This window comes from Betta splendens, chromosome 15 (assembly GCF_900634795.4).
Source record: "Betta splendens chromosome 15, fBetSpl5.4, whole genome shotgun sequence".
Taxonomy (NCBI): domain Eukaryota; kingdom Metazoa; phylum Chordata; class Actinopteri; order Anabantiformes; family Osphronemidae; genus Betta; species Betta splendens.
The window spans coordinates 14,360,510-14,380,223 of NC_040895.2; the positions used below are offsets into that span (position 1 = coordinate 14,360,510).

At 43.5% G+C, this 19,714-nt stretch overlaps 3 protein-coding genes across 8 annotated transcripts in view; 1 reads left to right on the forward strand and 2 right to left on the reverse strand.

The window, feature by feature from the left end:
* Window positions 1-19,714, reverse strand: part of LOC114841813 (protein bicaudal C homolog 1-like) — a 73,716-nt gene that overhangs the window by 35,344 nt on the left and 18,658 nt on the right. The window contains exon 1 of one of the 2 annotated variants that reach the window (XM_029126964.3): window positions 2,065-2,600. The exons of the other annotated variant lie outside the window; for it this stretch is intronic. Within the exon in view, the coding sequence (XP_028982797.1) occupies window positions 2,065-2,257 (193 nt within the window). The 5' untranslated portion in view covers window positions 2,258-2,600. Of the gene's footprint in view, window positions 1-2,064; window positions 2,601-19,714 lie in introns of those variants that run through there. 2 annotated transcript variants of the gene reach the window in all.
* On the reverse strand, window positions 3,823-5,963 carry LOC114841853 (ubiquitin-conjugating enzyme E2 D4-like). Of its 2 annotated transcripts, none has more exons than XM_029127034.3 (7): window positions 5,792-5,963; window positions 5,336-5,399; window positions 5,111-5,142; window positions 4,721-4,798; window positions 4,512-4,617; window positions 4,254-4,347; window positions 3,823-4,162 (listed from the first exon to the last, which is right to left on the reverse strand). In XM_029127034.3, the coding sequence occupies exons 1-7, from the start codon at window positions 5,813-5,815 to the stop codon at window positions 4,117-4,119; spliced, it is 444 nt and encodes a 147-aa protein (XP_028982867.1). In that variant the 5' UTR covers window positions 5,816-5,963; the 3' UTR covers window positions 3,823-4,116. The 2 variants fall into 2 exon arrangements, with proteins under 2 accessions (XP_028982867.1, XP_040929980.1); XM_041074046.2 differs by lacking the exon at window positions 5,792-5,963 and adding an exon at window positions 5,491-5,613.
* The window catches only part of rgs7a (regulator of G protein signaling 7a), a 35,304-nt gene continuing 22,769 nt past the window's right edge, over window positions 7,180-19,714 (forward strand). Inside the window, exons 1-2 of one of the 4 annotated variants that reach the window (XM_029127029.3) lie at window positions 7,180-7,386; window positions 8,324-8,443. In XM_029127029.3, the coding sequence (XP_028982862.1) occupies window positions 8,366-8,443 (78 nt within the window). In that variant the 5' untranslated portion in view covers window positions 7,180-7,386; window positions 8,324-8,365. Of the gene's footprint in view, window positions 7,387-7,419; window positions 7,553-7,707; window positions 7,969-8,323; window positions 8,444-19,714 lie in introns of those variants that run through there. The other 3 variants (XM_029127027.3, XM_029127028.3, XM_055502501.1) reach the window with 3 other exon arrangements.

The following is a 19,714-nucleotide window of genomic DNA, read 5'->3' on the forward strand; positions in this document are numbered from 1 at the left end:
GGCCCAAAGTGTTTACATTAAGCGCTTTTCTGCTGTTTAGGAAGTGACGACTGTGCGATTTAACCTTAGGCCGTTTGGTGATGGTCAAACACACTTCATTGTCCAGGAAACACATCAACACTAAAACCAAAACGCACCAGTGCTCATAAAAAATTAGTTCATTGCCCTCTCAACACCGGCTGTCAGAACACCACGTACCGGGTCACGATCTAGAGCTTGTCCAGTCAAAACACAGCTGGGACCGACCTGCATGGCACTAAAGAACTATTTATTAGAAGCCGTATTTACAGCCACAGTTTAAGACACTAGAGGATCTCAGTGAGGTTTAACACATTTAGACCATGACCGGAAGCTTTTGGAACATATTAGTGCATCATGTGCAACGACTCCACAGAGAATACTGCGTAACGTCTACTAGCAGAAAGCCAATGAAGCAAGCAGCCATGCTGGCTTCTCCCAGAGAGCCAGAGGTCAAAGGTTAACGACGCCGCATGGACAAGATAGTGTATTTAAGCCGGCGCTGCCTCTGACCAGGAGGAGCGGGAGACGGTGGAGTCGTTTCTAGCTGCAGACTGAGCGTGAGCGGCGGCGTCCGTGATGTCACGGCGGCAGCAACCCGAGAAACAAGGCGACGGCGAGGGAAACGAGAGCAAATTAGCAAAGTGTCAAACCTGGCAACCGGGTGGATTATGCGCCACATTTAAGGCCCGCTGCGTGACGTGGCACACGGTATGTCTGGGACATTCAGATTCAGGGCCGGCCTCTGGTTAAGCTGTTTTCCTGGAAGGGTTGTGGATGACATGGAGCTTTGAGGAATGCAGCGAGCAGCGAGAGAGCAACCAGGACGTTCTCTGGGGAAACTACATGCGTGCGCGCTGGATATAGATATGAACTAACTTCAGCACCAGCTGCTCACTCCAATTGTTTCAAGCACTAGCGTAAAAAGGTTACAGATATGATTTCACCGTGGAAAAGTTAATGCCAGAGACAATGCGGACACATTTTACTCGCTTGTTTTAATCACAGCGCAATAATCGCCGCTCTTAAAATTCTGTTTGGCTGCGTCTCAGCTCTGACTGTATCTGTGGAAGGAATCAAGCATCCAGCCCACTTACCTAATGCTAAAATATTTCCCCGCTCACGTGTTTTCAGAAGTGTGATAAATGACCTCAGCCACAATTTCCAGGGAGCTTTCAGCAGAGCGGGCCGGGCCGGGCCGGGCCGGGCTTCACGGGCCCCGTCATCGCTCCCTCCACTGCTCTGTGTCACTTGCACGTCATTAGAGGGGAGATCACACGCCGAATCAATTTCACCATCAAAACAAAACACGCACACAGGAAACGCCAGCACGATAGCGTCCAACACGCGACGCTCCATGGAGGCGACGGACAAAACGCAGGAGAATTCACACAAGGTGAGAGAAAAGCAGGTGTTGGAGGAAACCTGTGCTTTTTGTCCAACTTTCATTTCCTTTCCTCGCCCTTGTTGTTAAAGTTGTCGCATCAGTTGTTTCTACAGACTGTTGAACTGGACCAAGTAAACTGCATGTTCAGGTCAATTTCAGTTTAGTCTGCAAACAATGGACGCCATGGGAGTTTATGGAGCGACAGCTCGTGGTCGGCGCGTGTTACTACCTCAGCACGACGGGGCTTCATTGAGAGTTAACTCACGTCACTGACCTGGTCGACCTTTATGTCGAAACTTCAGTTTTACGACAGCATGCAACCGTAAATTCACTTATTCAACTTATTTCTGCATTTAAGAGAACTGACTAGCTCGAATTAAACGCAGATACACTAATTGGCGCAAAGTCACTCGACTTAATTGCCCTAATTGATTCGTTCCGGAGCACGCACGCGGCGCGAACGAGGCTCCTGACCGTCGTCACAACAACACCCGAAGTTTGGGTTACACGTTTCAGTGAATACGTGCGAAAGTGTGCTTTTAATCTGCTCAGATAAACAAAAGGGACGTTACGCGGCTGCTGAAAACCGACAGGCAACAGATGCGACGCGCACTCAGTACAAAAACACCCTAGGTTGCGCTAAACTACTGGGTCTTTACCTAACAACATAACTTCCAGCTTCTTGCGGTCCACTCGGAACCTCTCCTCGGTCCACTCCGGATCTGGCAGCGGATGTGGTCCGCTCAGATCCTCCTCTGATCCCGGGAGAGGCGAGTCGGCGCTGCGCTCGCTGTTGGAGCCGTGGTCCGACTGCTGCAAGTATCCGCTCAAAGTGTCGCAGTGGGCAGCCATTGCGCCGCACAGCAACGTCTCCAGCGGCCACTGCGCAATGTTCGGAGCGGAGCTGCGCTGAAACAAAGCCTGAACTTCTGGGGGGAACCGTACGCTCCGTCACTCCAGGGGCTGCTGCGAGCTCATTGCGGCGCCGTGTAGACCTTCCTCTGCGGTTTCTTCAAGACCCTCCGTCTCCCCCCATCGGGCAGACGGCTAAAAATAGGAGGGACGCGCGCTGATCCACTCGCTGGTTCACGGAGAGACCCACTGAACGCAGCGCGCACATCCCGACCAACTCCTCGGGAAAGTTTCACGTGTCATTCTGCAAAAAAGTGGGACTCCTCCTCCCAGAAAGGCCTTTTTTTTTAGCATCTACTTCCCCCAACGGTTCTTGTGAAGGCTTCCAACTGTTGGTGAAAAATCCGCTGGTTTCAGATAGTTTTGTTTCAGATTAAGTGTCATTTATGGGAAGTTATCTGTAAAAAAAAATCAAATCTTGTTGTTCAGGACCAGATACTGTTTTCCACGAAAAAGCACATTTGACTTACACAAACATCTATATTTCCATCCCTTCCTGCCAGTTTACATCAAAGCTCCGTGCAACCAGTTTATAGGTTTCTAAAGGAAACACTACACATCCTGAGTGTGTAAGAAAAAGCAATACAGGAAATGGAAGCTATAACAATGTAGAGGAAGCCTACACCTAGAGAAACACAAGAAGTGCCACAAAAGCAGATGTTACGTATGTGCGGATGATACGCATAGTCGATCAGAGGTCACTTAGGAATGTATCATGCTGTGACCATCAGAAAATAATTATGAATGTGGTCAGTGACAAAAGTGAGTTTTTGACTTGCCTTCCACATCAGGAGGCTGCCAGGCCAGTGTCGTCATCACGTCATCAATTTGATCTCAGATGAACTCTTCAAAAATGATTGTCACCCAAAAAGTTAAGTTTTATTTTGACAAAACGTTAACTGATCCTCAAAACTATTTACCTTGTGTTTCTGCCTAAATGTGTAGGTAAACATTTTAAGGCAAAGGCCATGAGCTAATTATCAAAAACGGTGGCCAAGAGCCAACATTTATGCTATTACCTAGAAGGGAAAAGAAATCCCCAAAGCCTTAAATACAATAAACTTAAATCACATTATGTAAATAAGTTTATAATCTGTTTATTAATAGCAGATGCTATTTACGTTATTTAATCACTGAAGGAAAGAAACTGCTGTGGAATTATTGGTTTCCCCAGTGCACAGCAACAAACAGAGATGATAATAATGGGTGGTCTAATTTCAGTGGACAGCAACCTCATTCTTATTTTCCCTCCACTGCTAAAGCAACACATCATTTAGCAGTTGGGGCTGAATTAAATTTAACCAACATTAAGTGGACTTGGATTGAAAAGGCCTTTTATAGAAGTTTTAAACAGCAAAATCAAAGGCTGCCACCTAGTGTTCATGTGGATAATAAAGACCTGGGCTTTTTTGAGTTTAAAAGTAATGACAGTGAATCAAAAATTTAGAAATTAGAACCAGGGAGTTAATATTCACTTGAGTCAAAAAAAGCTATAAACAAACAAATTCATTCTGTGACTAATGCTTTTAATGCAAAACAAGTTCAGTACAGTCCTGTACAGTATAAATCTCAATGAAATCAAGCCCTCACTAATTATAACATCTCAATAATACTAATGCTAATTTCAGGAAAAAATAAAATATAGTAAAAGCAGCTTATTCAAGTAAAGTCTGAATAGAGAAAGTGCTTCAAGCGCACAAAGCGTCTCAACTACGACCAGTAACAGTGTGGATGAGCAGCTGAAACAGTGCGGTCCGAGTTGCTTGGCGACGCATCCTTGTTGCTGAAACTCCAGTCCATCACATTGCATACCTCTGAGTCCATTCTCTGGCTAATTTGTTGTATCTAAAAAAAAAAAGATAATAAAGAAAAAAAACAGTAGCTCAGTCACTGAAGTGTCAAATTCGATTTCCTATTCTTTGGTTTTCACACTCACTTTTGTCTGTCTGATTTGTAGATGTGTGCAATATCTGGGACTAAAGGATCATCTGGGTTCGGGTCACAAAGCAAAGAGCATATCGATAATAACACTGGAAAGAGACAAAGGTCAATGAGCAGGGACATATGTTTCAAGGTTCCTCGACTGTTCTTCAAATTGTACAGTACAAAGGGTAATTAACTGATAAACACAAACCAGATCACAGTACTACTGTAGAGTAATATAGTGAATGGGCAACATGTAAATGTTACTGACCCTTGGACACTGTAAGTGCAGGTGACCACTGTGACCTCAAGATGTCGAGGCAGATGCTGCCATTGCTGTTTATGTTTGGGTGATAAATTTTCGTGGTAAAGGCAACCTGTCAAAGTAGAAAGAGATCATATATTTAAAATGCAGCTAGACTCTTACTTCCGAGAATATGATTAGAATATGAGTAGAACTATAGACTTTAATACTGTTACCTTAGGTGGTTTAAAGGGATAGTCAGTCGGAAAATGGACAGAAAGGAAAAAAACTCCTCCATGATAAGGGCTGTCATTCTGAAATTAGTAAATTATTATTATTAATAATATATTAAAATTAAGTTACATTTAACATAAAGTACACTTAAACAAAAAGACACTATAAATTTATATTATTATAAATCATTGTCCTTATTTAAGTCAAGACATATATTTCTATTTGTCAGACTTCAGTCATTAGTTACGCTAGAGGGTGCCAGTCTGTGCCGTCCATACATTAGAGAAAGGGCTGTAAAGTCAACATAAAACACTATTGTCTAGAGATCCAGAAGCAGCTTGAGTTGAGTACCAAAAAAAACGTTCAGGAAACTAATCCAGAAAAAAACTCACCGGCCCCGTGATTGTAGCTTGCCAGTGAAACACTAAAGAAAACAAGATAAACACACAAACACAATCTGAGAGAACATTGTACTACACACAACAGTTGGAATTTAGCAATTGCCTTTTTTAATTAAAAAAAGTGAAAAGGTCTTAATAAAAATAACAAAAGTGGCAGATTACAAGATTAAAACCAAAGTAAATTACAGGTTATATAAATTGTGACCTGGCACTTACTGTCCTCCCCGACAGGTCCAGCTGAACAGGAAGCTGGAGGGTCCCTTTGCAAGTCATTTAACTCCTGTAAAAACACACACACAAGCATTTAAAAGCGGGCGGCAGCGTCGAGCCCAGCAAATGTTGACTTAGAGCGTTTAAACACGTAAACTGACTTTTAAATGTGGAACCAACGCCACGAACTTAACGTGCGTTCGTTCGCTATAGGTCAGCATTAGCTAGCAGCGAAGTTAGCTAATGTCAGTTTAAGTGTTGAACTACTCGTCTGTGAAATGCCATCGCCATCATCGCTAACAACTGAATTTATTACTGGGGTGGATTTATCGTCAAACCGCTGTTACCACATTCGACCACGCTAGCTTGAAATACCTGTTAAACTATGCTAGCTGACGTTTCCGCACTCCTCCGCCTTTCCGCTAACTACATCAAATAACATGTCATTACCGTTGCTCTTACCTTCTGTATTCTTTTCAAAGCCATAGTAAACCTTTCGGCACAGGCGACGGGAACGGCGGTGGGAAGTTTTACAGCTGTCAGCTACGACTACCTTCACTTGATGCCGAGTCGGCGTTAAATGTTTTCAAACGTGATTAGTTCTTTTGTTTCCGCGTTTTTGTTCGACGACGAAGAATGGCCCGGTGCATTCTGGGAGGTGGAGTTTTCCAGCAACCCATGCAAAGGGACCATTCACAAAAAAACAAACGGGCAGAGTTGAGTAGAAACCAGTGGCCTAACCAGTGTCTCTAGGTAACATCGTTTACACTGAATTGGACAATTATCAGTATTAGTAAAACATTTTTATCTTAATGTAAAATAAACATAATACAAAAATACAGAAATTATTAAAAAAATCAGATTAGATTTAAAGTACCTAAATTGTGCTGCATTTAGAATCATTAAAAAGCTTTTTCATTCTGTGTTTTCAACATGTTTGACTGAAGACACTAGCAAAGTGCTTCCTAAAGCTCTCTGGGCCGTGTGGGTTTATACTGTTCAAGCATATCAAAGCTGTGTTTGATGCCAGTGTGAAGATGTAAGAATGGCTCCTGCAGCAGCATCCTGAAGAGATTTGCCGGGGTCTAGTGGTCTCCAGGGAATACCACACAATGGGCCGTTGCTAGTGCACTCAGCTGGGAGAAAGACATGAATGAGTTTCTTAATATCTTTTATGAACTCAAGACTTCTAATTGTGTCTATTTGTAGATGATGAAGGCTGATGCAATAATGGCATCGGCGCGGCCGCTGAAGCTCAGATCAGAAGCTATTTCAACACCAACGTTTCCAACGTTGTCTTTAGGGTTGTAATAGTTGCTTTTGTAACATGAGACTATAGTAGTTTACATGAATAAGGGAAGGGTTTGTACTAAATGTCACATACCAATGCTGAACCTCTGGGGACCCTGCACGTTGTAGTGAATGGCATTTATTAAGTCCTGACAGAGTGAAGGGAAACATATCTGAAATTGAACTTTTAACTTCATAGGCATTTAGTGCAAAACATTCTTAAAATGCACACATGACTATGCTTAATTAATATTACTATTTGTGCATTTTTATTTTGTAATGAGGGGACATACAAGTAAAATACTCAGCTCAGTCTAATTTTACATTATGTATTCTACTTGACTTTTAAGCACAGATGAAGGAAAACATTGGTGTTTATTATGGGGCCGTCTGTACAGCATATCCGCTCTATGTTGACCTTTGAAACAGTATCAGTGCATAGCAGTAAATCTAGGGCTGAAAACAATAGCTATACGTCTCCAAAACGGGTTGTAATTCTTCCTCACACGCGATTGGTCATAGATCGATGCGCGTTCGCGGCGCTCCGAAGATGCGCGTTCCTGCTTCTGAGCATCGCTCGGAGGAGAGGAGAGATAGAGACAGTGGCTGTTCCAGACCAAGTCTCCACCGAATGTCTGCCCCTTCGCGTCGCCAATGAATAATCCTCGCATTCCTATGTCTGCCAGTTGACACGCCGAAGGCGAAGGACCACGCTTTCACCTCCGCAAGGATTCCGGAGTCCGACAGCGGGCTGCGCGTTTTTTCAGGTGAGCCCACCCCCCAGCCCCCACCCCCAATTTCTCCTCCTGTGGCCGATGTCTCTGTGTATGTCTGTGTATTTACGCGCTACTCGTGGAGAAGGGACGCGGCGATAACGGGCGCGGACGGTTTGCGGCTGCTGTCCAGGGTCCTGAATCGACGACCGGTCTTGTGGTAAGAACAACAGTGTAGTAGAGCTAACGGCCTCGTGCTGCGAGCAGGTTTCATGACTTCGCGGTTTGCTCGCTATACGCTATTTAGTGTTGCAGACGAAACCTCGCAAAGATGCCGCGCTGATGTCATGAGGAGGAGAAAAAACGAACGAGTTGCGACGTGCACACCGCGTCCGTGACATTTGCACAGTCTTTGCGCGCTTTTGACAACGGTTGCTATACCCGACTGGATGTATCTAAGCTGCGCCGTGGAGCATCCCACCTCCTCCTCCGGGGACGGCGCATTTTACTGCATTTACCGTTGACAGCGCCGGGGTCTCCACCTCGTCCGGCTGTCGCTCCACCAGTATGCGTCCATCATACGTGCAAGACGGGAAAATCGCCGCTGAATAGTCCGATGTCAACAAACAGTAAAAGGTCATCACTGTTGCAGACATTGATTTTTGGACACAATGAATCGACCTGAGAAGGAGTGATAGCACTATTGCATGGTAACTGCATGGGATGCTGCTTTTCAAGTTGAACTTTTGCCCCATTCACATTTTTGCAGTAAACACGCATGAAGAAAAAATCAGCTGCCTTTCTTAATATAATGTCCTTGTGAGACCTTGTGCCTGAGTAGATGCTCTGCACATCTGGCCCACGTGAATATATCCTGAATCATGATCCGGGGCAAAAGTTATATAAATTGTTCTGGCCTTGTATGGGTGTGACCCGTTTAAGCGCTGTTGCTCTTTTGATGGATCAAAAATATCCGCTCTGTCCACAACAGGAGCACCTGACATTTCCTGTGGCAGATTTACCTGACTGGACCATGGCACAGACCAACAGCAGCGGGCAGGGGACCAACGGGGTAGCGGACGAGTCCCCCAACATGATAGTGTATCGAAAGGTAAGGCAGCTGCTATTTTTAGTCCGCACGTGTATGTGTGTATTTGCCAGCGTGAGCGCGTGTTGCTCCTGCATCAATTTACTTGACGATGAGCTGTGCCATGCAAATTGCTAATCCTAATAGCGAGACAGTGTTCTTGTGCTATGGTTGATTAAAGCTCCTAATGCTACATCAGTCTGACGACAGGATGGAGCGAACGGGTCCTTTTACTGTCAAAGGGAATCCACCACATGCTACAGTATGTAGATTTACACACAGGGGCGAACTGACTTATACACAGGCCTTTCGCAGATAAACCGTCACCTTTTGTTGATAATGTGGTGGAGTTGAAGCGTCTTGACGCAATACAAGCAGATGGAAGCCAAAGGCTTTTAACGCACCGCTCATTACACTGGGAGTGGTGTATTTCCTCACTGTTAAATCTGTTACTACATTAGAGAATTAGAGAAAGGCAGGGGAGTGAGACGTCCCACTGCTGAGACACCTTAAACCAGTAGTGCTCAAAACATCAAACGGACTCATGAAGTAATTATCCACAGGGAAGGAAGCATTTTGTTTACGTTGATGCTTGAGGTCCAATTACAGTTTCTCACGGAACCTTTAACACCTGTTGTGTCCCTGTTGCCATACGAGGGGACCTTCACTGATTTGGTTGTCATTGCTTCTTCCCTCCGGACAAAAGCAGCTAAATTTACGATTAACCTACAAATAAGCCATTTTGAAAATTGCTGTTGCTGCCATCGTGAGAGGCTTCTCTTCCCTGGTGACACTGTGATTGTGTAATCCTTTTTTTCTCCTGATGAGTATAAACCATCCTGTACTTTATTTGTTACATTTTGTAAGAACATAAAATCCACTGCTTAATTCACTTAACCCAGGTTTCATTATCCTTTTAAATGAAGTGTGGATGGATTCTGGCCTAAGGTGTTCTGCAGATTTATTAAACAGCTTGTGTGTCACACCAGAGCAACAACAGCTATGAACACGACTGTAACATTGCCCGATAGGAAATCTAATGCTTGGCTTCATTCTCACATGCGCCAATGAAGTGATCATTTTCTCATCTTACTTGCGGATGACTCAAGCATTGAGTGAATTTCTTGATTTCATTCTCTCTTCACCCCTCAGCGAATGCTCCCATTCCATCTGCGACAGCTTCTGCACACCAGGAAGAGGATACGCTTAGCATGATATCATGGATTGATGGTCTTTTATAGCACTCTCAGTGTGTTAGGTAATATTACTGCCAGTGTGGGACAAGATTTGCTGAAAGTGTCGCTATGATTGCAGCAGAAAGAAGGGCTCGCTATTTTCGATGTCACAATTTTCAGGATCGAGCCAAAGCAGGACGAGGCTTTGTAAACCAGACTGTTCATCAGGTGGACCTGATGCTGACAACAGCGGGGAGGCTCTGCTTCTGTTATCGCTGTGCTGTTTTATTTACGGAGACACCAGAAGCATTTATTAAATTTTAATATGAAGCTATATTAAATATGCTACGACATTAACACAGTTCGATCCTGTACAGATGCATCAAATATTGACTTGAGGTCTTTCCAGCTTTTCAATTACACGATTGCTCTTCCTCTACTCTACGATCGATGTGAAAGTTTTTCCAAACATGAAGCCAGTGTAAAATATAGATGGAGCTTGTGTGTATAATTAGTTTTTATCTTCATGTCAGACAATTATTTAAAATTAAGACCATGATTTTAGACTCAAGGTGTCAATTGGTCATATCCATATTTTCATTATAGAGTTTTTCACGCATCACACACAGCCCGGCTCCGTGCACTGACTGACCTAGATACGCTGCAGTGTGAGAGCACACGGTTCAGGCAACGAGTATGAAATTGTGCGTCTGGAGTTGGTTTAAGTCAAACTGCAACAGGAAGCGCCCTGTCTGTGTTCATGTGGACATCGTCAGGAAGAACGGTTTCCAGAAATGCTTTTAGTTGGAGCTGTCTTTGCAGAGGCGTTGCAACCCGTAGTGACCATGCTACACTAAGATGAGCCGAGGGAAAAAAAACAACCACCAACAAGCTTTTATGTGCGGTTTCCTGCTCAGAACTCTCATATATTAGTATCATAAATACATAGTGGAAATACTTTTAAAAGAGGTGAAGAGTTGACATTATCAGTTTCAGTATTGTATAGATATGTAAGAATTACATACTCTTAGCAAAAGGAGTTTTAAAGTTGGGGAGAGCAGAAAGTGGTTTAGAGGCTTTCACTGAAAGCAGAGAGATATCCTTTTGCTCTCAGTCTCCCTGCTCTCCCATTCAGGCCTGTCATTAATGTCTAATGAAAATGGACGGCTGAGCTGAGGTGTTCACTTGCTGTGGAGATGCGTGCAGAGAACTCCGCTTTCCCTCAAGGACACAGGCACCAAAGCACCTTGCATGAATACGCATACAGATGCATTAAAAATGTAAACACACGGCGCCGACACGGTTACGTGTGCAGAAACGCGTGTGCAGCACGACACACACAACTGGTGTTGTGATAACTGATTTATTGACAGCCGGCTGTGAAAATATCATCACTCACTATCAATCCGGCAAGGTGTCCACACTGGATCGCACCTCTCACACCGATGTCAGTGGAGATTGGCTTCATCACCGCTTCAGAGGATGAAGAGATATTGCTAATGGATGCGTGCATGAATAGACTGTATGAATACAGGGATGAGACTAACATGATCTGTCAGGTCTGCCAGATCATAAAGAAACGCCAATGAAATGTTCAGCGGGTACATTTAGTGAATAAGAGGGAAAAAGGCTTTGTGACGTCTCAGTGCTCACACATGGACCACGTCAGCCTCAAGTCGTCCGTGTTTCAGGGTGCACTCTACTGCACACGCATGTTTTTTTTTTCATGCACTGCAAATAATGCTGCCATGCATGTGTTAGCATGTGTGTGTGCTGAATGTAGGGCGAATGCCGCTAAAAGAGAGTCCTGAATTTTTTATGCAAAGCCTAAAACTGCTCTGGTGAAGTTCATCGTCGCGCTGCATGAGGAGAAAACGCCTCTGATCTGATGTGTCGATCTGAATTAAAGGAAGTAAAGCAGAATTAAATAATCATATTTGTCATTCAGTATAAGGAGATTAAATGATGCATGTATTTCGCATGCTCACCAGTCACTTTTATTTATCCAGTACAAAACGAAGAGCGATGCAGACACTAGTGTCATTTAACAGACATCTCATATTTCTCAGACACTTTCTGGATGTGTTGTCAATTCTCAGCAGTTTCTGTCGCCACATAAATCAGACACAGCTGTTCAAAGCCAAACCTACACGTTTGACTTGAAATGCTTCAACAAAGGAGGAAAGAATGGTAGGTCTGTAACTGGAGAACAGTTTAAAAAGGGTCATTTTAGAGAGTGGACTGTAGCTGCTGCAGTCTGATCTCGCTCTTTGGTGTCGTCTCTGACAGCTGAGGCTCCAGTCTGCTCTTATTTACATCTGTGCTGCTGACGGGCATCCAGTAATTGTTCTTCCACCAGCCAGTTTGCCTCTATCTCTGCATAGAGCCATTAATCCTATACTGTATGTTTATTGTTTTTTTCTGCTCCGCTGTCACACTGTTATCGTTGTTTAGTCAATATAGAAGAGTAATGTTTTACAATCTGGTGCATTACACAAATGTCAATACAGTGAATCTCTGAAAGAATTGGTCCCTGGTGAATCTTGGCCTTTTCTGTAGATAACAAAAGATGCATAAAGAGAGTAGGTTGTTGTGCTAATGGAACATTGCTAAAGTTAAATAATGGATTCAACCTCACAATGAAAGTGAGCTTGTTTTGTGTCATGGTCAAATAGATAATTCACAGTGAACATCAACTTAACATGAAAACAGGGAAATGTCTTGTTTTCCTGATCATTCGTTTACAAAACAATTTAAGTTAATATATAATGTGTTGAATATATATATATTATTCAACACATTAATGTCACTATCTTTTATTGTGTGACCAAATACTAATCATACTTTTAACTTTATTTACTCCTTCACGTTTATGTTGCTCTTAACCCCAAAATAGCTTTTATATCCAGTATGATATAATGATATAATAGACCTAAGAATAACAATTAAGAATAGTAGTTTGTGGTAACATTCACTGTGTGTTTTCAGCTTTGGGGAACTCAGATGTGAAGGACAGAGATATGACTCAGTAATGAACAAACAGAAATAACAAACAGGGCAAAGGTATTAGTGCTGCTATTGATTTGTAAATTGATTAAATGATTGAGAACAAGAGATCATTTTGCAGGTACAAGACATTCAATCTCTTTTGAATGACTGTAACCCAACAGTAGTACAATACTAGCTAGAAATGTAGCCATTATTAATATAGAGAATCTTGCTTTAGACGTCTCCAATTTCAGCAGAGATGTCTTCACTGAAGAGCATTTTCCAATGTAGGTCTAATCTGCATTTGTTAAATCTACCCTATACCAGTCTGCCCCAGTAACAGTACAATTTCCCAACCATCCTACATTGTTCATGAGTCATAAAGCAGAGGGGACTGAATACATATTCAGCTTTTTCTCTGTTAAGAGCCAGATTGAAGGGTTCTTGTACTGCCTGTCTCCCTCAATCTGCAATCAGAAGATCAGTAAGACCGAGAGAAAGAGGGGAAGGGGGGGTGAGGTGGGATGATCCATAATTGCCAGATCAGAGAGAAATCTTTGTGTATGAAGTATGGCTCTTTGTATGTCAGCCTGCCAGCCAGGCAATTTCTCCTCCAGTGTATGAAAACACGCGTGTTCCTTTCTGCACGCGCGGTTGAGGGAAAGTGTGGGTGTTTGGCAGACGGTTCGGAAAATTGGCGTTTACGGCTGCGTTCTAATCCATTTTGCCCGTATTTGCTGACGTCAAGAGCTAAACGCCAATTAGAGAAGGCTGACGGCGGTGACGCGTGCCGCTCCGCTCCGCTTTCCCGTCCTGCTACTGTAAACCACCAGAATCCCGCAGGCCGCTGAGGCATCTTTTCACAGCGACACAATTCCATAAACGCAGCATGCAGCTGGAGGCAGTCTGCAAATCTATAGGTCAAGACAGATTAGCAGTTAGTCGCGTTATTGCTATTGAAAGCTGACATCCCCGCAACGCGCATTTAAATCCAGCAGCTTGTCATGGTTGAAGCTCCAAATGACCTTGGGCTAAGCGCCGCAGCCTGCACCGCTACTAGACACGCAAACGGAACCCACGCCTGACGGATTCAGTGTCCACGACCGTCTGTGGCAGAGAGTGCGGCGCGTTCAAATTGACCCGGACGCAGGTAGACTACGCGGCGCCTTCTCCCGGATAATGAAATGTACTCCCGCTCACCTTTACAGCACACAAAGGAATATGCAAAGTAACACGCCATTGTACAGAATGAGATGAAATGTGTTAATGAGCGCACTGTGAGGTGCTGCCAGGCAGGTTCTGCCACCTGTACACAGACTCTGTCTATCGTCTATCTTCTAATCTACCACTTACATCTGCAACAGCCCCTGCGTTGACAAATTAATTATGATTAATTATATTGTACATCACTGGGCAATATTTAAAATCAGCTCCATGTAGACAGTGGGTGCAGAGGTGCAGGCCCGTCTTGCTCTGTACACGCCTGCTGGGGTCTTCAGTCCTGTCTGTTCAGGTTATATAACAGTCCAAGAGAACCTGGGAATTAGGATGGAGCCCGACCCAGGTCTCGTTTCCGTCAGGTCACCTCAGATTACAGGGTAACCCCAGCAACAGCTGTGAGCGGATCTGCCATCGCCGGCGTGATAGCCCTATTTACTGTGGTGCCGACTAAGGAGGAAAACCAGCACGAAGAGAGAGACTAAAAAGCTCAGCAGCATCGTTGTGGATTCACCTCACGCTCCGTTTGTGCGCGTGTGCGCATCTTCTCAAAAATATACGTGTCCTTATTTTCACCTTGTTTATATTTCCATTCACCCTTCCCTGACCTGTGCCTCAACAAACACCATCTACATCTCAAGTGTGTCCATGCAGCCTAGTTGCTGCTAGTGATCCTTTGTTATTTCCTCCACACTATTCTGTATAAATGCACGTCTGCCTGTCTCTGCTGTGTGTTAGATGTTTATAGGAGGCCTTTAGCAGTTGTATTCTGTGTAACCTTCTTAACTACATTTATATATAGCCCATCTTAAGATATTCCACATTCTAAAGAGTTTCCTTTCTCTTGTCCGTTGTGATGGAGGATGAGTCAGACGCACTGTAAACACGGTGCTTAAACATGTGGTGTATGTAATATATGAGTCAACAGACATTAGATCCATTATGTGAAACCCGAGCTATACCACTATCACCTAATCACGCATAATTGCCAACCGAACTCGTTTTAAAAAAAGGCCAAACCCTCAAATCCTTCACGACATCCTCCAAAGCATTCTGCCATGAGAAGATAAAATAATTAGAGGAACGCTGTTTTTCAAAACAACTAATGTATATTTCATGGCAACCTGAAATCACTGCCAAAGCTAAAAGCGTATCTGCGCATCAGGAGCCTTCAAAAGTAAACAGAAATAAGAAACCTCGTTATCTTTTCTGCTGAGTATTTGCTGCACTGCCTCCTTCCTCTGTATTATGGCAAATAGAAGCAGGAATAGAATCTTTCTGCAAGACATCCTCTCACTCTCCTCTCCCCCTCTTCCCTCTCTCTGTCTAGACATGTGAGAACATTTCGCAGTCCCAAGACTTTTTCCTCCCAGTTTCCCCTCACTGTGTGCCGCTCGCTTTGGTGTTCACACTTTGCCCTCTCTAACTCTTTCTCTTTCATTTCCCTCCCTCTCTCATGTTCTCTTTTGTTCCGATCCAGGTCTTTGATGTCGCTCCTATACAGGCAATATCACACTAACTTTCCCTCTTTGTCTCCCTCGCTCGCACTCATCCCGGCACACGTGCACCCCCCCCCCCCCCCCCCCCCCGCCTCCAGTGTTGGGTTCCTCACCAATGAAGCATCCACCTCTGGCTCCCTGTCCCCTCCTCTCACATGCCTCTTCTCTCTTTGAAGTCATCAGAGCCCTAGTCAGAGTCCACGCTATTCCAGTAAGCTTTTATCCTCAAACAGAGAAGAAGAGAGAGAGATGTGTTTAGACCCTGCTGGAGCACAGTCATCTCTCCTCCTGTGTGACATGATTCACTTGTGACTCATCGCTTTATTGGGAACTCTCTCTAAACAAACAACCATTGGATGTGGCATTTTCCGTCCAAATTGAGTGGAACTGTAACCGAGAGTGTTGGCCTGATTGTCTCCTGCAGCTCAGTGCATCTCTGAACAATGAGGAGTCGCTCTCCCTGAAGCAATCATGTCTCAGTGATTAGTCTGCCATGACTGAGTGCCATCACGCAAATCCAATACCAGCTAAATAATAAAAGTCAAGCTGTAATTGGCACATTTTTTAGATGTGTAACAGTGCACATTTTCATTTAGCCAACAGATAAAGACACACCTTTCTTCACTTCAGATCAAACTGTTGCTGCCGGACGCACACTCTCAGCTTGCAGGCTGCAGCGTGCTGAGCAGCAACCCGCAGCCCACTGAGGCTCACAGCTTCACACCATTAGTTTAGCTAAGCAAGCACAGCCGCGCACAGTACAGTGGAGTCTCCAAACCTTGGCCGCCATCTTGACTCAGTCTAATGCTGCCGCTTTGACTCGCATCATTCAAACGGCTGCAAGATGATGCTTGGAATATATTTACATACATGGAACAAACAAATGATGTTTGCTGGTTTAATCCTCTTTAGCTGAACGAAAAAAACAAACATGGATTCTACAATATGGATCTCAGAAAAGGAAAATCATTTTTTCTTGTCTATTGTCACTTTCTTTCTAAAAGTGTATCTTATTCATTGTAAATATGAACGAATCCTCCCTCTGGCCTCAGCTACACCTGTGTTTAATGCTAACTGACAAATGAGCTCAGGCTGACCTTTGTCAATTACGATCGTTAACATGTGAACAACCTTTAGTTTCCAGTCATGTTATAATACAGTATGCCATGTCTTTAGACATAATGTGGCCATTATGTAAAACAGATGCATTAGCATTCCCTATCTGAGTAGCCATTATGCCATTGGTCTTGATTTTCAGACGCTGAGTCTTGTCTGCTAATTGCGAGATGACATTCCTGTAGACAATGCTGTCTAGGATGGATGCGCGTTCTCCTGCCCTCTGGTTTGTTTCTGCCACGGTGGCTGGTGACTGTTCTGTTGGCATCCCCATGACAACCACATCAGCAGTCTGACAAATGTGATTAACTCTTCTCTTTACACTTTAACAATGTGCCCGGCACACTCTTAGCAGAGGCTGAGCTTCTGTGCTGTTCACTACCAACTAACAAATACATGAGTGAAGGTGCAAAGATCCTCTACAAATCACACCACACTTGAGATCATATTATTATATGTTACTTGTTATTTTTTATTCTTTGAAAATTCAAAAGAGTGTTTTGGTTTTTCTAATGGCTACTTGCCTGCAGCACATGCAACAAGTTTGCTGCACCTGTGTTTACACACTTTGGTGTTATCACAATGTGCAGGCACACTGTATTTGCACTTCTACAAAGAAAAGGTGGGAATTAGAACCACAGGTCAGCAAAAAAGGCCTTTCAGCTGGTGTCTAAGTCTCTTATGTACACGTTGCTGCTAACACTAATGTGCCTTTTCAAAGTTCACTTTTTGTTACTGTTTGTCGTTATTAAAAGAACCTAATTACATTTTCTATCACTCACATTTAGAACGCACCCTATTCAGACTCTGCATCTCTGCTGCGTCCAGCCTATAAATCAGTGACTAGTCATTGTTAACAGTGTTTCTCATCTTCCAATAAAGCTCCACCATATATCTCAGTGACATGTATACTGGCCGCATTGCTTCCTCTTTCTTGCAGCCTGTGTGCTAGACAAATGATAAAATATGGTATCTACGCCCAGGCAGAGTGGGAGAAGATATGGCGAGCTTTAACAATGTATTAGGACATGGTGGGAAGGGTCCCTCTATTCCCTGCAATGCACTGATTAGATTTTGTTGATATTAGCTACTCTTGCCAGGAAAGTCAGCAAAGGCTTGAATGGTAGTGAAAAAGCTGGTGAAAGAGGAGGTGGTGAGGTGAGGATGGATGCTCATTAGCTGTCAAATCAAATTAACAACATTGTTTTGCATAAATCTAGTTATTTGTCCATTCTTATACATATAATGTTTTCATCTAAACATCAGAATCACCTTTTTACCTCTTTCTAGTATAGTGAGATACTGAGCTTCAGTGAATTCATTATGATATTAATAGTTTCCAACTGACTTTCACTCCATGGATGTTATGAGCGGTCCAATAAAGACTGTCGTCCATCACCATCATTACCTCTGAAGTTCAAATGTCAGTGTTTGTCCTCATCACTCTGTTGTGTGTCCTGACTGGTTTGTCCTCTTAACTGTGCACTTGTGCCTGGTCCTGTCCTTGTCTCATCTCGGTTTTGCCGAAAAACGAAGGCAGAAGAATGTCAGCCTGCCAGAATCCAGCTGCTTCACTCTTATTGGTATTCGAGGCACACTGAGCCACCCTGAGTGTCTGTTGCACGTGCCAAGGAGGAATGTGGGAAATGAAGGGATAGAGAAAAAAGGGGGAGAGGAGTGAGGCCCTCTCTCTCTCTCTCTCTCTCTCTTATGTTATCTGGACCTAAAAATAGAAGTCATCCTCCCTTCTTTTCTATTCCCAATGCATCTCTGTTTCCACACCCAACCTCCCTCCCTGTTTTCCCTCTCTGCTTCCCTCATCCCTTCCCTCTTCCTTCTCGTTTCTCTGTTTGGTCTAAGTAAACACGCTATCTGGTGCCCAATGATAAGACTCCTCAATTGTAATGCAAGACAGTTTGGACAGTGCTCACAGACTTGCTTTGATGAGGGATTAACTAGAGGGATGATTTAATTTAACACCATGGTTTTCCCATGGTCAGACTCCACTTCTCATGAACCATAATTAACAGCATAAGGTGCTCTTAAGTACGAATCTCAGCGGTATCGACAGCTGCTGATTGCTAATCATGAATAATTGCTAAAACCAGAGTCTGTTATTACTGAATTAGAGATTAGTATAGGTAATTGTCAGTGCATGGCTCTGTAGAGCGTGTATTTTTAGATTTGGGAAATACCATTATACAGTAAATAAGCTACTCTATACAGCCATGGTTATTTTTGGAAAACATTTGCATAAGTAAGCGCTTTCTCAACTAATTTATGACAGCGTGATGTTTAAGTGATGAAAACATGGTAGGTGGGCAGAAGGGATATTGGCTTTCAGAGGATTATGTTCCAGCGCATGGCCAGCCATGGCTTAGTCATCGCGCCCACTGCCCGCCCACCAAAAAGATGAGAGTGAGTGAGAGTGTGAGAGAGAAAGAGGCCTTGCCCTGGGAACACTATCCCACCGCCAGCCAGGAACACCAGATCATAGTAGATTTAGAAATAGAAATTGGTGTCTGGAAAACAGTCAAAGACAAAAGAGTCAAAATGTTCCAACCCACCATGAACCAGAACGTGTAAACATTTTAATGATATTGAGCAAATAAAACATAATCCACTGAAATGATTACCTGGTAATAATAAATTGTATAAATTAACCACATACTGTACATCACTTTCTGACGTGGAAGCATACAAAATATTAAAATAGAAAACGACTCAATCCATGAATAAATGACTTTTAAAGTTGAACAGTTCTTTGTGCTTTTAGCTCAGAGCTCTGGGTTTGGTCCAGAATGCTTTATGTTGAGGTGACAGACCAGAGGTCACCAAATGTCAGCCATGCAATGAATCACACGAACCCACCCCCAGATCTGACAGTATGTCAAGTAATACAGATGGCCATGACAAAGTGACCGCACAGGTCGAATGTTAAAGCTTTGGTCCATTTTTAAAGAGCCATCTATAATCCTAAAGATAAATACAGTATAATATTAAAGGTATTACTTTAAGAGCTCCAACTTGATAAATAAATACAGTAAATACAGTATAATATTACAGGTATTACTTTAAGAGCTCCAACTTGCCTTTAAAGTGTAAAGCTACGGTCCTTCCGGTATGATCATTTAAAATGCGGTGTGCATTAAACATGAGACGGCAGGAACTGACTGTCTGGCACTGCTCAAAAAAAAGAAGTGTGTTAACCAGAGTAATGTCAACTGAGGACAAACGCCAGTGTTTTTCAGGGAGCGTCCGTAGCTCACTAACTACTAAGGCATGATTCAACGCTCGCC

What these genes read in the sequence shown, in the direction of transcription:
- LOC114841853 (XM_041074046.2), bottom strand. Translation starts at nt 5,550, where the DNA reads ATGCTGACCTATAGCGAACGAACGCACGTTAAGTTCGTGGCGTTGGTT. An exon ending in ATCCCTTTAAACCACCTAAG is followed by an intron (nt 4,618 to 4,720) that starts GTAACAGTATTA and finishes CTACTTTGACAG; the next exon opens with GTTGCCTTTACCACGAAAAT. An exon ending in TGCACTTACAGTGTCCAAGG is followed by an intron (nt 4,348 to 4,511) that starts GTCAGTAACATT and finishes GTCTCTTTCCAG; the next exon opens with TGTTATTATCGATATGCTCT.